The sequence below is a fragment of the Abramis brama genome (genome assembly GCF_963993115.1).
Source record: "Abramis brama genome assembly, chromosome: 1".
Taxonomy (NCBI): Eukaryota; Metazoa; Chordata; class Actinopteri; order Cypriniformes; family Leuciscidae; genus Abramis; species Abramis brama.
In genome coordinates this window covers 51,048,645-51,065,034 of record NC_139963.1, presented here as the reverse complement: position 1 = coordinate 51,065,034, position 16,390 = coordinate 51,048,645, and the positions used below count along the sequence as shown (strand labels likewise).

Here is a 16,390-nt window from a genome sequence, read left to right as displayed (position 1 = left end):
CCATTAAAATGCGGGGCCCCAGGCAATTACCTGCTTTATTGCGACGCCTTTAGCCTAAATAATTTTTTTTTTTTTTTTTTGTATTAGAAGAACTTTTATGAAATATTTTGGATTACATTAAAAATGCTAAATATATGATGTACAAGGACAGTACTGCTATAATCTAAAAAAAATAAACCTATTAGGCTCTAAATGAGTTCATCAATTCATTCAGGTCTAATAATGATTGTCAAAAATAATAAATTTCAAGGTAAAGAGAAATATCTAAAAAATATCTTTTATTCATTGGTCTAAATACATGTTTAACTCCTTTTTAACAGGATAACATAAAGGAAGAGCTTTGGAGAACAGAGAAGGTGAGTGAAGAATCATGTTAAAATACATGCTGCACATTTAGAAACATGAAATAATTTATAAGAAGAAAATATTAAAAAAATGTCTCGCTGGAACTCGTTTCTCTAATCTTTTTAAATAACATTTTAATGTTTTTACCTGGTCTACAAGTCTGAGGAAAGTCACAGAGATAAAACCTGTAAATATGCCAAGAATTTATGTAAAATGTAGAACTAATAGTAATTGTTAACATGATGATGTAAAATAAACAGGGCAAGAGCTTTATTACAGCTAAACCAGAAAGGACAGCATTTACAGAAAAACGATGTTAGAAAAATTAACGCGCATCACATTTAAGCCTCAGAACAATAGGCCAACTTATTTTTTTAAAACAAAAAAGACACTTTTCAGATTAATTATAACAATATTACATTAATCTTTTATTTTAAATTTCTTTGTAATCAAATACAATTTCTAATTCCTTTTCATTTTTTGGCAAGTATACTGTTTAAATTAAAACATGAAAACTTGTGTGATATTCCTTTAAAATAATGTTTTATTATTATTAAAAAGTAAATTTTACTGTGTATATTTCTTTCATATTTTCTTCAAGTTATACCGAACTTTTATTTTGACGGGTTGTAAAGAGTTTGTGTGTTTATGATATGACGAATGAATGACAATAGTTTTATGTTTTATCAAAATAAAATGGTGAAATGCTGGTGAAGTGACTCATAGCAGCTCTGCGATTAAGTTCACATGTTTATGTTCTCATACAGTGATACAGTTCTAATACACCACGTTTCGCTTCGCAACACAGATGGGGTGAATTTTGGAATGAACATGTCAAAAAGATGTTGATACCAGGGACGTGCACAGGGGGGTTGCTCAGGTTACCCGGGCAACTGCCCATATGCCCTTCTCAACTCACGTTGCCCTTCCGAGAAAAAAAAAAAAAAAGGTACAATGGATGCAGAATTTCACGTAGGCCTAGATAAAAATTTAAAAAAAAATCGCAAAGCCTCATTCACTTCCATTCGGCCACCGAAAGTGAAAGTCTGTTTACGTGGCTGCAGTGCTGCACGTGACCGGCACCTGAGCTGAGCCTGCATGAGCGGCCCTAGAAGGAGATTGTCGTGGTTGTCGGGTGATGTTGTCAGAAAAGTTGAGTTTGTGATATATAACAAACGAACGATCATCATCAGGGTTCCAGACTGCGACCATTTTTTGAGAATGTGCGAGTTAAAATTTTATGTGGTCGCATTTGTGCGAGTGCATGGTCATGTAGGCTACTATACTCAGTTAAATTCACGCATGAATTTTCCTGCATTGAACTTGTTTTAGCGCCCGCCAAAGTGAATTTTTGTCCCGCCAAAGTCTTATTTGATCGGTGAGTAATGTAGATGAACTGCTGCACTTGTGACAGGGCGCATGTTTAACTGAAAGAACGAGCAGAGAGAGAGAGAGAGAGAGAGAGAGAGAGAGAGAGAGAGAGAGAGAGAGAGAGAGAGAGAGAGAGAGAGAGAGAGAGAGAGACCCGGTCGCGCACGCACGCACTCTCTCTCTTCGGAGCCAGGCGGAAGTGTAAACAAGACTTCACCGTCTCCGAACTAAGCGCTATCTTGCTCTCTCTCCCTCGCACATATTAATCAAATTAAATCGACATGGTGGTAAAAGGTCGGAAGACCAAAAGTTTCATGTGGAGCATTCGGAGATTTTTTTTTCCTGAATTACCACTGGGCTGGGTGTGAATTGTGCTAAATAAGTTGCCTTATCTTCTCTGAAAAGCGTTCCGGACATTCAGCTGACATAAAACAACACTTCAATTAAACGAAAAAAAAAAAACTATATCCAGTGATGAAATGTTTTCTGTGTTGACACAAATCTTGGATGTCCATGTCCTAACTGCTGGGATAATCACACAACGCGCATGACACATCCAATTCGCAAACTAATGACTCCTTTGAACCGATTCATTTTAATGTTAAAACAACTGATCTTTCCAACAGTGAACTCAGGAGACGTCTGAATCGGTGTATAACTAATCAGTAACACTTTACAATAAGGTTCTATTTATTACATAAATTACATAAAAAGTACAGTTTGCTTACTCAAGCTTATGCTTTAAAATAAATAAAACCACTTGTTTTTTTGAAAAGCATATGACTACGTTTTTCCACACAGTGCTATCAAGAAGAATCGTTAAAGAATCGGATCGATAATCAGAATCGTCAGTGGCATTATTATTGATAAAATCTGTGTTATTATTAGTAGTAGTTAATAGGGGTGTGACGGTTAGTATATAACCGTGAGACCGACGGTTATAGTTGAACACCGTCATTAGAACTCTATAACCGCCAAAACCGTGTTATTAAAATATTTTGTACAAACATTTTTTATCATAGAAAATGTTTAAATACTAATTAAAACAATTGTTAACAGTCTGTGTTATGAATGGTCTACGTCGTTTCCAACTGTATTTGATTCTTTGCCAAGTATCGCCAATCATTTGAGATAGAAATAAAAGCTATATGATATAGTGATGTGCCATCATTATGAGATTTATTAAACAAATGAAAAACATTTGCAATAATAAACATTAGCAATGAACATTTGCAATTGGGAGACATGGTTTTTACCACATAATGAAGTTTTGTTTTGTAAATCGTCAGACATGATGTTAACCACTTCATTAAGTTTTGCTTTGTAGAAAACCTTTCTTTAAAGCGAATTTCGTTTTGTACAAATTGTATCTTAATTTTAATAAATGTTTCATCAACCAATTGCATGTATTTAATAAATAAAAAGCAAATATAGGAGACAATATAATAACCGTGACATCGAGGCTCCGATGCGCCGCGTTCACTTGCATTGCATTGTGAAGTTGAACTAGAGCGCATCTCATCGTAAATGAATGAAACTCAGCATAGGCTATGCCTCATACATTAGCATTAAATATCTTTGCTGCATCCTTTCTAGAACAGACAAGGGCTTTCTTGCGGCTCGCATCAGCAGAGCATTGCATCGTCCATAGACCGCAAAACAATCAGCTGATGGCGGGCGGGTGCGGCTTTGAAATCTGGTCAAAAAACGTTGGTGCGGATGATGAGTTTTGTGATGCGGATGCAGATGAACTAACACCCCATCCGCGTATCTCTATTGATAACAACATTGAACACTACACAAATATTAATTTTATTCAAACTAAGTTGTCCTATAACAGAGGAACGTCGTCTGTTTCTTTTGAAACAGTGTCGTGTTGGCAGCCCCATAGTTGGTGACTGGTGATCGTTGCGACGGAGGTGAGTCAATCGGGACTAGCTTTGACAGTGGCTTTGTTCTGGAGCTGCTGTAAAGCCGAAGCAATCTCTGTTACTTTTCCTTTTATCAATGTAAAGCCGCTTTGGAACAATCTACATTGTTAAAAAGCGTTATATAAATGATCTTGACTTGACATGACATGACTTTACAAATCATGCACTATGGTAAAAAGTGTTTTCAGGTCATAATATAACTGCAAGGAGCCACATGAGTCTTAGGATAATTCATAATTGTGTGTGAAAATGATTAAAAGTGCTTGCTATTTTACTGCCTCTAGTGTTTCTTTATGTTGGAAACTGCAGTGATATGTACGTAATTTGCAAAAATGTTGCCACAGGTATATGTTTTTTCAATGAGCCTTTGTTGCCTTAACCCTCTGGGGTCTGAGGTGTAGGGATCGACCGATATGGATTTTTTAGTGCCGATGCCGATACCGATTTTTTTTCATCAGCCTTAGCCGATGACCGATACGGGTTGCCGATTTTCTTGCGTCTGTTGTTGCTATGCAAACATGAACTGCTCTCTCCATGATGACGAGGAAGTAAGGATTAATTTATTTCTAGCCCTTTACGACTACATATATTTATGGAGATGAGAAATAAAAAGCCGCCCTGTCCAGCTATGATCTGCTGTTCGGCCGAGCTTTCGATGTTGTCATGGAAAGGTCAGTTGTTTTTTGTCACATGACCTGCGTGCGCTTGCGGCATTCTGAAAAGTTTAGATGTTTTCATCTCACCATGGCATAGGAGCGCCTGGACAAACCGTTTATACTGTTTATGGGACAAACCTTTTATATACTGTCTATGGAACAAACGAGCGCGCTGCATCGCGTGCGTGTCACAACCGCGTCGCTTCTTTTTTGAGCACACGTCCAAACGTCAGCCAGGTGGTCGCTGAATAAAACTCCCACAAATATCACGGAATTACCGAACAACGTCGGCATTATTTATGACCAGTGTTTGTAACAGCTGCCATATGCATATGGATAGCCTCAAACTTAGCTATTTGCAGCTCCCTAAATACAATGACAAGCAGTTTTATAGATGAGGCATTCGCGTTTTCCATTTGGACCCACAAACTTGCTTAGCTATAGTTGCACGCACATATAGAGCAACGCGTTTCCACTTTCAAAGTGTATTTCAGCTAAGTCAAACAGTTAAAAAGATGCTTTGAAATTTTAAAACTAACCATTGTCTAGAAGAGGCTTCCAGCACTCTGCTAGTGTGAGAGGGGCAGTGCATGGGCTGCACGTGAACTGCAGCGTCTCCAGCAACACAGAGCTGCCTGTGGACGCCTGTCTGTAATTAATGCCCGGAAAAAAACTATCGGCGAACACAGCAGCCGCATATCGGCCGATGCCGATACATGTCAAACCCGCAAATATCGGCCCGATTTATCGGCCGAAAGATATATCGGTCGATCACTACTGAGGTGTTTTCTGGCCCTGGAGGTGTTCTGACATGCTCTGACATTTGTGCTTATTTCTGTTACTTGGCTAAAGTCTGATTTGGCTAAAGTCTGATTACACTGTATTTAGCACAAACTCTGCTACAATAATATATCAGCAGCATGTATGTAAAAGTTTGTAGTTTTGAGATAATGACATTTATGCGTGGTTTGTGAAAATACAAAAAAAAATTCTCACCGAAATAAGGCCATGAAACCCATACTGATTATTTCTTCACAAGACTTCTGAAAATTGTATCACATAGCCTAGAATATTTGCTCCAAAACTATGTGAAAATCATCCTGACTGCTCATTCAGATAAGACAATATATTGATTTAAAATTTGTAAGACGTGTTTTGTGTAAGAAAGCTTTATGCAAGTAGGCGTAAACACATCCTGAATATTGATGGCTTTTCACACCTGAGAAAGACAAAGACCCTCCCCTAATGGCCCTATTAGGAGCTATCAGGCCCTGTCATTCTGAGCAACCTTGCACAAAGAATGATGAGATTTAAAAAAGAATGGCTTTTTGATTGTTTGGATTTATTTACAACACAAGCACATTATTAAAAACAATTATCCAAAGACACAATACCTTTGTGCCATTCCTAAAAACATTGTACATGCCTTTCATTTCCAATGTGTTTGATTTTTCACTCTACCATGTTCATGTACAGAGACTTATATGAATGATGAAGTCAGCAGGACTCAACTCATTAGGACTCATTAGTGCAGCATCTGGTCTCTGTTTTAAAAAAAAAAAAAAAAAAAAAAAAACCTGTGAACATCTATCAAGAGAAACTATAGGGCTGCACGATTTTGGGAATAGATTTTTCTGGTTAAAATTGCTTTTTAAAATTCACAGAATACACACACACACACACAAATGTTTCCAACAATTTATAATGAACACCAGGTTTGTTGTGCCTTGTAGGCATAGGCTACGCACAGTGCTGCATAAAATAATAACAAAAACCTATAGCAGCCTATAAATCTTCCAAAAGATTTTAGTAACAACTACGCTAGAGAAAATATTGATTATCATGTTACTTCAAATGTTTTCATTTGTTATAAAGATATGAAATGAGATTAGAGTAAAAACATGAAGCCTATTGTTTGGTGCGTTTTGCTTTTCAAACGCACAGCGCACTCCAAAATATGAAACATTATGGTTACCATATTATACATATCTGCGTTTGAGCAGATATCCACAAACACAGCATTTAAACATGACACAACAATGCAATGCGTAGGCCTAATCCAAAATACAGGTAAAATCAAATCGGAAAAAAACACTTCAATACAGTATATTTTCAATATTTTAAAACAGTAGCCTATATTTTGCCCTACCTGGAAGCTTGTTTCCGTCATATCATAAAAAATATAAAAAAAGTTAATTGCAACATTTTATCTCACAATTCTGACCATTTTTCCTCTGAATTCTGAATTCTCACAATTTTGAGTTTATATAAAAAGTCAGAATTGTGCATACAAAAACTCGGTTTCACATTTTTTTTGTTTACTTTTTTTCTCCCATGACAAAAGGGACCCAGTTTTCACTATATAGTGTATTAATGGCAGTGCTGCATTCAGCAGCTTTATTTCTCAAAATGTGCATCTAAGACACTTAGTTAGAAACAAAGTTATCTTTTTCTTTATATTGTTATTCCCACCGCATGGCAACAGCTTTTAATGTGTTGTAGCCTAGTTCATATAACTGCAACCTCACTGACCTGTTTTTCTCATCTGATTGTCTTTAGTATGGATTCAGTGGAAGTGACAGAGATAGAAAAAGCAGCTTTGGGGAGATCCTTCCAGTTGGGCATGCTGTATGACTGCAGAAGAGATGCATTAATAAAAGGTACTAACACACACATATATATATGCATATGCAATTTAATGAAAACAAGCGCAAATCCAATTCAAAATTAAAACAGAGAACTAATAAAAACCTAGGTAACAATTTTGGTTCCCAGGACGTTCTCAGGTCAATCCAAACACATGCATATTTAAAGGGGTGGTATAATGCCCCTTTCACAAGATGTAAAACAAGTCTCTGATGTCCACAGAGTGTGTATGTGAAGTTTTAGTTCAAAATACCTCAGATATTTTTACATAGCATGTTAAAATTGTCAATGTTTGAGGGTGAGCAAAAACACACCGTTTTGTGTCTGTTCCTTTAAATGCAAATGAGCTGCTGCTCCCGCACAGAGGGCAGAGCTTCAACAGCTCGCACTCACACAGACATGCACTGAAAATTTCTAAAACTTTTAGCCTTTTATGTTCAAACTGGAGTCAATGATGGAGAGACTTAAGAAGTGACAACATGTAGAAGCAACAGGACATTTCTGAATGGTTAGTTGATGAATTTATGTAGCTGATGTGTAGTTATCTTCTAGTCATTGATTAGCACATTTTGCTTATAATCTATAAATTGTGTTCAGGGGGCGGGTTTATGTAAATTTTAGGGTTGGTGATGTCACTAACCTGGGAGGAATGTTGTGTAGTCTCTACTAGCCTTTTGTCCTTAAAAAGTGAATTCTTTAAAAGCAAATATCTCATTTTGCTTTTAACTTTGAGCATTGTAACTTTGCAGATGTTGTTTATGCTCAAACAGCAACATTACACTCTAACTAAAGTTTAAAAAGTGAAATCATAATCAACCACCCCTTTTAGGTATTTTTTTGGCTTGTCAGGAAGAGTTCACTAAGCTAGTCACATCATAAGCAGTATGTAAAGCTCTTGCATTCTTAATATCTTCATATTAAATTATGGTCTTAATATTAAAGTTTGGATGCGTGTCTTCTAACTATCTCCCTGCATTTAGTATCCCTCAGTGCTGACAGAGAAGGATATAGCCTACTATATATGTGACAGCCTGACAGGCAGTGCAAGGGAAAATAACAGGAGAAGACATGAGGCCATCCTTAAAAATATTCTTGTTTGCCGTAACCCGACCGACCCTGTCAATTTAGTACCGACCCAATAATTTTTATTTTTTTCCTTTTTTTTCTGACCGACTTGCCGGTTGTAAACTCGCGTTCAGACCGACCGATTTTTTTTTTTTACTCTTCAAACAACTAATACAAATGCAATAAAATAATATTACTTAAGTATTGTGAATATAAATTGCCTAGACCTACAAACAAACATAAGCTACGTTCTTTCTTTTAAATAAAAACCCGTGGCGCGTCATCTATGATTATGTTTACACCATTGGTTTAGGCCTACGCATACCACACTTCACTGTCAATGGTTCGCGCTTGGTAATGATGGCTGCGGCTTTATCAAATTACTCTAAAGATTATTTCATTTTTATATGTTGTTGAATATGGTTTATTATAAAATAAACTGTGAGAGCGTGGTATAGGCTATATGTCATGTTATAGTCAGATATGATGACGCTACTGCAACACGCATCGCCGCAGATGAGCAGCTGAGCTATTCATCAAGCCAACGTGCAAACTATCGCAAATCAAAGTGAAAGTAAGTCGCTGACGCTTATAACACACAATCATTTTCATTAAATCTAAAGAAACGAAATGATCTTACCTGGGCCGTTTCCTCTTTCTCTTATTGCGGGCTTTGATTCAGAAATTTTAGCTGATGATCAATAAAATAATGCATCTCATAACTGTTGCTTTCGGTGACGTGCACTCCATTAAATCTGCATATAGCGGGAATTGAAGATCGGATTTATCCGCAAAAAACAAACAAACACATGTAACCAGGTGTAAATGGAATCGTTTTGATAAATCAGATAGCAATTCGATCTGAGAAAACGCATGAAGTGGCCAGGTGTAAACAGCCCATAGACATCGGTGAAAAACTAAATAGATGCATTGTTAATGTAACACATTAACATGTTTTTTCATAGGTAGCCTATTACTATTACCAATTATTTTGTGATTTCTAAAGTCAATTTAATTTATTTGTTTCCCTCTGAAAATCCACTTTAGTTGATATCTAGTGGCTTCTTTCTTGATTCTCATTCAAGAGAATCCCATTTTGAGAATTAACAGAGGTTTAACTCTGTTTCATTTGAAGTCACTATAACAGTGATTAGTGTTTCCAAAAAAAAAAAAAAGTTCTAAACATAGTTAGGAAGGAGCCTAAACATTCAGTCCTGTCAATCATCATTACTGGTTCGATCCCCTTTGAGGACAGCAAGTTCGTTTATCATTAACTATTAAGACTGAATGGGCAGGAGAACATGCGAAACAAGACATAAAATAGTTTTTAGACATAAAATGTGATTCTAATAAAAATTAATTGTTGAAAGCTAATACACATTTTCCTTCTTCAGGGATCAGACCTTGGAAAATAGAGGAGATGGACAAGAATACAAACTCTCGTTACAAAATTTATACAAAATTCGATTTCACAGCTTCAGACTCCATTAAGGACAAAACAAAATTACTAGGTATTGACGGTGGGATGAGCCTGAGTGTTTTATGTGGACTCATCGAGGTTAGTGGAGCAGCAAAGTATCTCAATGACACCAAGAACTCTTTCATACAGCAGAGACTGACGCTACATTATTATTCAACCTGCAAATATAAAGAACTGATAATTAGCCAATTGCCTAGCATTCAAAATATGCCAGACAGTTATAATGATACAGCTACACATGTAGTGACAGGAGTGGAGTACGGAGCAAATGCCTATTTCATTTTTGACAGAAAAGTTAAAATAGATGAGGACACAACCACTGTGGAAGGAAATTTAAAAGTGGCCATTGAGAAACTGAAGGGTATCTCAGTGAGTGGAAATGTTGGTCTGGAGATGAATGACAATGAGAAAAACGCAGTCAAAAATTTCACATGTAAATTTTATGGAGACTTCCAGCTAACGTCTAACCCGACCTCTTTTGAAGATGCATTGAAGGTTTTTGCTAATCTTCCAAAACTGCTGAAAAAAAACCAAGAGCTGGCAGTTCCTCTGAAGGTTAGTCTTTATCCTCTGTACAAACTTCACTCAAGAGCCTCAAAACTTCATAAAGACATCAGCATGGATCTAATCACACAGATAGAATCAGTAATTGAGAGTTTAAATACAACTGAGATGAAATGCAGTGACCTAATAGAAGACTCTCCTGCTCAGACATTTGCTGCATTTCATGATCACATTCAGCAAATGAAAAACAACTGCTGCACGTACAAGTTGAGACTCGTGAAGACACTCGGATCTCTGCTGCCAAACATCCGTGGAGACGTGATGAAGGAAACTGCACTGAATGATCTTCTACAAGAACATGATAAATCTCCATTCAGAGGAAGTGATCTTGCAGAATGGCTGAATGAGAGACAAAGAGAGTCTGAAATCATTAAAACAATCCTCGGGCGGCTGAAGAATGCTGGTGCACAGGTAGAGCTCAATGTAGATGCTATCTGGATGGGCCTGGAATACGGAAATCTGGTGAGTTACACATTCACATCATTGGACTGTTCAGACGTGCTTCTTTCTAAACAAACTGCCCATCTGAGTTCTTCAACACAAGGAGAAACGGGTGAGAACAGCCCTGGTTCAAAGCAAAAGTCTTGGCTCACTTCAGATAACAAAAAGACCATGAAGAGAAACTTGAAGATATTTGAGAATTTGATCAATTCAAAGGAAAGCTGTAAACAAACCAGATTCATTGTGTCCTCAAAGGAAATGGAGAATCATCCTGGATCCTGCATTATTCTGTATGAAAGTGAGTGTGATGAACCTGTTCGCTTTACTCCTCCATCCACACCAGCCTGTCCAATCACTGAAGAGGTCAAAGGTCAGAGTGTGGTTCTGAAGGTTCCTCCGTCATGTCCTGCTACAGTGGAGCTCAGATTACTGTATAAACCGAAGCATGACACATTCTGGAGCTCTGAACCTGTGCTGAAGGATCAACACACAGTTACTCTGACTGATCTGAGACCAGGAACTGTGTATGACATCAAGTGTGCAGCGGTGGGTAAACTCAACTACACCGTAGACAGTGACGTAATCAACGTTACCACTGAGGTATGATCAAATAGATTTAAATCACTGATTAGAAATATATGCAGCAATGTGACGGTGTGTTTTTATAATTAACTTATCCACTTATTGCCGGTTTTACAAATCAGTATCAAATGTGTTTTTCAGAAAAGTTCAAGGAAAAGAGCAGTTACAGGTGAGACATTTACTTTTTTATTTTCTACCTACTATGGCAGTTTTACACCTATGTTGTAAAAATAAATGCTGTAGTCATGTACATTATTTAGGCAATGGCCTTCAAAATTTTATTTGATTGTCTCAGCAGTTTATGAAAGGCAAAAATTCAGGTGGTCATTCATACTTTGTTTTAATTATTATGAAATAAGGCCAGATGCAGTTTCTCCCACAGATTTGGATACAATCGGCACTGTGGTACATTAGCACAAAGTGCATTTAAAAATGAAACCTTTAAGCAGATGAAATTATGTTTGATCTGTGTATTTGAGAATTTCACTGTAGTAACTGTCTTCTTCTGTTAGCAGATGTAGCACACAGTGATGATGTGAGGATTGTTTTGCTGGGAAAGACAGGTGTTGGGAAAAGTGCAACGGGAAACACCATACTGAGACGAGAAGCTTTTAAATCAATCCTGACTTCACGCTCTGTGAAAGAAACAACCGATTTTAACGGAAGACATATCTCTGTGATCGACACTCCAGGCCTGTATGATACTGGAGTTGATAATGTTGAGATCAGGAAGGAGATTGTGATGAGCATCTCAATGGCGGCACCTGGTCCACATGTGTTTCTGCTGGTGATTCAACTGGGACGATTCACTCAAGAGGATAAAGACACAGTGAAGATGATCCAGGAGACTTTTGGAGACAAATCCAGAATGTACACCATGGTGCTGTTCACCAGAGGAGATAAACTTAGAGGAAGAAGAATGGAAGATTTCATTGAAGATGATGATAGTTTAAAGAACCTCATCCAGCAGTGTGGTCACAGATACCATGTGTTCAATAACAACGAGACTAAAGATCAGATGCAGGTTTCGGAGCTGCTGGATAAGATTGACAGAATAGTGGCAAGCAATGGAGGGAGTTTCTACACCAATGAGATGTTCCAGCTGGTGGAGAAGAACATCAAAGAGAGACAAAAGAAAATAATAAAGGAAAAAGAAGAAGTGATCAAGAGAATAGAAGAAGTGCTGAGAGCCAAATATGAAACAGAAATAGAAGGAATGAAGAAAGATAAAGAGAGAGAAAGACAAGAGATTCAGAATGAACTGAGAAAAAGAAAAGAAGAGTTTAAAAACAGAGAAGAAAATATCAAGAAAGAAACAGATGAGAATGTACAAAAAGAGATGAAGAGAAAACTGGAGATGAAACAGGGAAAATTTGAAGAGGAGATTAAACAAAAAGAAAAATCTCTAGGAGAACAACAACAGGCCTTTATGAAATACATGGAAGAAAAACATGAGGAAGAAAAACAAAACCTACAGGAACGAATTCAACGAGAAACAAGAGAACAAGCAGAGCATGAATATAATGTAAATATTGATAGACGAGTGGCTAAAGCTTTAAAAGAAGCTGAAGAAAAACATGAAACCGAAAAGGCTCACGCTTTAAAAAAAGCTGAAGAAAAACATGAAACCGAAAAGGCTCACACTTTAAAAAAAGCTGAAGAAAGACATGAAACCGAAAAGGCTCACGCTTTAAAAAAAGCTGAAGAAAGACACAAGAAAAAAGTGGATGAAGTTTTACAAGATGCAGAAAAAAAACGCAATATATTAGTTGGTGGAGCCTTAAAAGTTGCTGAAGAAAAATCCAGGGCTAAAGCTTTAAAAGAAGCTGAAGAAAAATTCATGACAGAAAAGGCTAAAGCTTTAAAAGAAGCTGAAGAAAAATTCAAGACAGAAAAGAATAAAGCTTTAAAAGAAGCTGAAGAAAAATTCAAGACAGAAAAAGCTAATGCTTTAAAAGAAGCTGACGGAAAATACAAGAAAGAAAAGGCTGAAGCTGAAGCAAACGAATCATACAGATCAAAACGAGCTGGTTCCTGGAGTTACTATGTTCCTTTTTTTGGAGGAGCTGCTGGAAGTTTAGTTGGTACTCTTGAAGATATAGTGTATTGATAACAAATAATGTTCTCAATGTCAAGCTCAAAATATGAGGAGTGAATTCAGGTATATTGGGACAAAATTGTATTCAATGCAATATTATAACTAATATAATACTAACAAGGGTTATTAGGATGTTTTGGTTTTAGTTGGACAAAATTTTAATTTCAAAAGGTAACTACTGTCTCAATGGCTAAATACTGGTTTGAGACATCATTCCCAGATGAATGTCAGACATGTGATTGATTTTGACCAGGGAACAGACTTTAATGATCTGGTATGTCAGACAGTCTGTAGACTTCTTTGGGTTCAGTGACATTTTCGTTGTATAAGGGATAATGTATATTCAGCCGGTTGTTATCGCAGGATAAACCTAGACAGGAAGATCAGGACTGATGTGAAGTGGAGGGGTCTTGCATCACCCTGAAGGGGTTTATTCTGTGATAACAACCAGCTGAAGGTACATTATCCAGTTTATTACATGGCTACTTGTAAATAATTAGACAAAATATTGATTTGAGTTTAATTATTTTATTAGCTCTTTCAACACAAAGCTTCCGCAAAGACAAAGTTCCTAATTAACGGCTTTGAGCTCAGATTAATTTTAGACAAGACGGACATTTAAGGCATAATGTAAAGTCGTACACTTGCTTTTGGTAACTAAATTTTGGTCAACTATAACCAAAACTCTTAATAACGCTTGCATTTTAGAGTTTTTAGAAATTACATTGACCTTGGTGAGAGAATGAGCTTCTAGTGCAGTTATGATTTGTCTCAATATAAGTGAATTCTACAGGAAATAATTCAAAGAGAAACAAGCAAACGAGAAGAAAAAACTGTGGGGGGGGGGGGGGGACTTCTGGAAAAACGACATTAGAAAGAAAAAGAAAATCTACAAGAAGGAATTTTGCTAAGTAATTCAGGCATAGAAATTGTTAAAGACTAGATGTACACAGTCACTGTAAATTAGCTAATGTTTAAAATTTTGAACGAGACCAGAGAAATGCTGTAGGATGGAGTCATGGGGAAGAACCTTGTCTTTTAGTGACTTGGGGGCCAACCTCTTGATGAAGATATGGGTATGATGATTAGCTTACACCAGACTACAGTTTAGTTGACAGCCAAATGGTCTCTATGGTCTTTGTTTAGGCTATCTCTGGTTATAATGGAGTCAAAATAATTCCAACAAAGTTTAAACAGACTTGTTTTTTAAAAAGACCAGACTCTGTTTTCCGTTCTGTTGTTTGTGTGTTTTCGCATATCGATGTCTGTGATCTTTAAGAAATTTGCTGAGAGGTTCAAGCATTATTATACCGGCAAACAGGCCGAGAAACGGAACTTCAATCTTCAACTTCAAGATGGTTCTTCTGGAAGAACAGACTACCGAGACATTTTAAGAACAGATAAAGTACATTCTGAACTACAAAAGATATATTAGAAACAAGCTATATTACTATTGAATTTTAGTGAAAATTTAGTGAAATTGAAACAATTGAATTTTTTTTTCAAAGATCCATGACTGAAAAGAAACTGAGTTAGACAGACACCAAATGTTTTCCATTTTTTGTTTTTGTTTTTAATATTAATGCAGTGGTGTTCTTAAATTGCATAATTGTTCTACACAATTTAAATCAGGCCAGTCAATAGAAGGTTTTTAATCATCATGCTGACCCAGCGGGCACCTTGATGTCAATTTGACATCAACAATGCATGAATATGCATATTTTCATTATATTTTGTAATTATTTCCTTGTGGTTGTAAAGAGGCCCAACAAAGGTATCAATCTGACATGTTTTTTCTGGTCCCTACATCTCAGATCAACATCGACACTTTGACGTTAATATGACTTTCATTTTTGACCCATTTCGTGATGTCATTTTGACATTTTACATTTTTTGATGTCATATTGATGTTAAATTGACATCAAATGCCCACTGAAGATGTGATCAAAATTAACATGATGTTGATTCACTGATTTGTCTATAGCTTGAAGGCCATTGTGATGCCAATCTGGCTTTGAGTTTACATGTAAGCCAAAGATCTAAAAGTTCACATATTGGCAATTGTATGCACATTCATTACGATTGATTTTCTGATTTGATCTCTATAACTGGACAAATAACATGAGCAAATGTCTTTGCAACTGTTTAATTTAGTCATTAATCTAGCTAAAGCTCTTCAGGAACAAGTAGCTAAACTCAGTGAAGATGTTTTTCCCCTAATCTGGAATAGTAAGAAATAGTGAGATACTATGTTAGATACTTGGAATAATTTGAAGCATTTTAGAAGTTGCAGTTTCAGAATTGTTTATCATCTTACTTCTGTACATTAGTTTACAGCTTTGTCAGATCACTTAACAGTTGTAAAACAACAGTTTGAGACACATTCCCCTGAACAGACGCTGGTATGCGGTATGACAGAAGAGACCTGTTCTTTCCTTTAAAAGGACATGTAGAAAATATGTTTCTATACTTTCAAAGTTTGATAAGGATTATGAAAGTTTGCTTGCGCTTAATTTGTGTTTGCATATATGATTAAAACGGGGGAATGAAGGAGCTAATAATTATTTCTAGCAACCTGTGTGTGTGTGTAGCTTCAAGAGAGCGACCATTTGTGTTGTGGTACATCTTTTTATTCATTTATAATCATTTATCATTTAATTATACCATTGAATCATATAATCATTTTCAATAACCATTTAAGTACTCATTTAACTGATTCATTTATCGTTCATTTCACTGATACATTTAACGTTCAGTCATTTTATATTATTTTTCCATTACTGTTTAATCTTATGTTAGGTTCTGTTGCCTTCACAAGCAAGTAAGAGATGAGAGAGTGTCTCCATTTAAAGGTTTTTAATGTAAAACGCTTGTGATATAATAACAAGGATTTGTGCCGGTCAGATTCAGTTTTACTGAAACAGACAAAACTAAGATTACTCAATAAACTCTGCTTATTTTACCTTCAGTTTGTCTCCTGCTTTCTGCTTCTGTTACTGGACAAAATGCATGAAAAAAAAACACTGATTTTGGGGGAACAAGACTTGCTGTGAACTCATTTTGGGTACACAGCAAAATCCCCAGTGTTAAATTAACACTGCTCAGTGTTTATATAATCCACACTCTCAGAGTGTTATAAGTAACACTGAGGCAGTGATGAGATAATTGTGCATCAATTAAAAAAGTTACACATAGCTACATAGAAGACAAA

At 36.4% G+C, this 16,390-nt stretch overlaps 1 protein-coding gene across 2 annotated transcripts in view; it reads left to right on the top strand.

Annotated features, from left to right (window-relative positions):
• Positions 1-16,141, top strand: part of LOC311087078 (uncharacterized protein) — a 20,292-nt gene extending 4,151 nt beyond the window's left edge. The window contains exons 2-6 of one of the 2 annotated variants that reach the window (XM_084120329.1): positions 321-356; positions 6,863-6,963; positions 9,409-11,099; positions 11,223-11,250; positions 11,597-16,141. In XM_084120329.1, the coding sequence (XP_083976455.1) occupies positions 6,864-6,963; positions 9,409-11,099; positions 11,223-11,250; positions 11,597-13,191 (3,414 nt within the window). In that variant the 5' untranslated portion in view covers positions 321-356; position 6,863 and the 3' untranslated portion in view covers positions 13,192-16,141. Of the gene's footprint in view, positions 1-320; positions 357-6,862; positions 6,964-9,408; positions 11,100-11,222; positions 11,251-11,593 lie in introns of both variants that reach the window. The other variant, XM_084120328.1, reaches the window with a different exon arrangement.
• Positions 16,142-16,390: the final 249 nt, after the last annotated feature.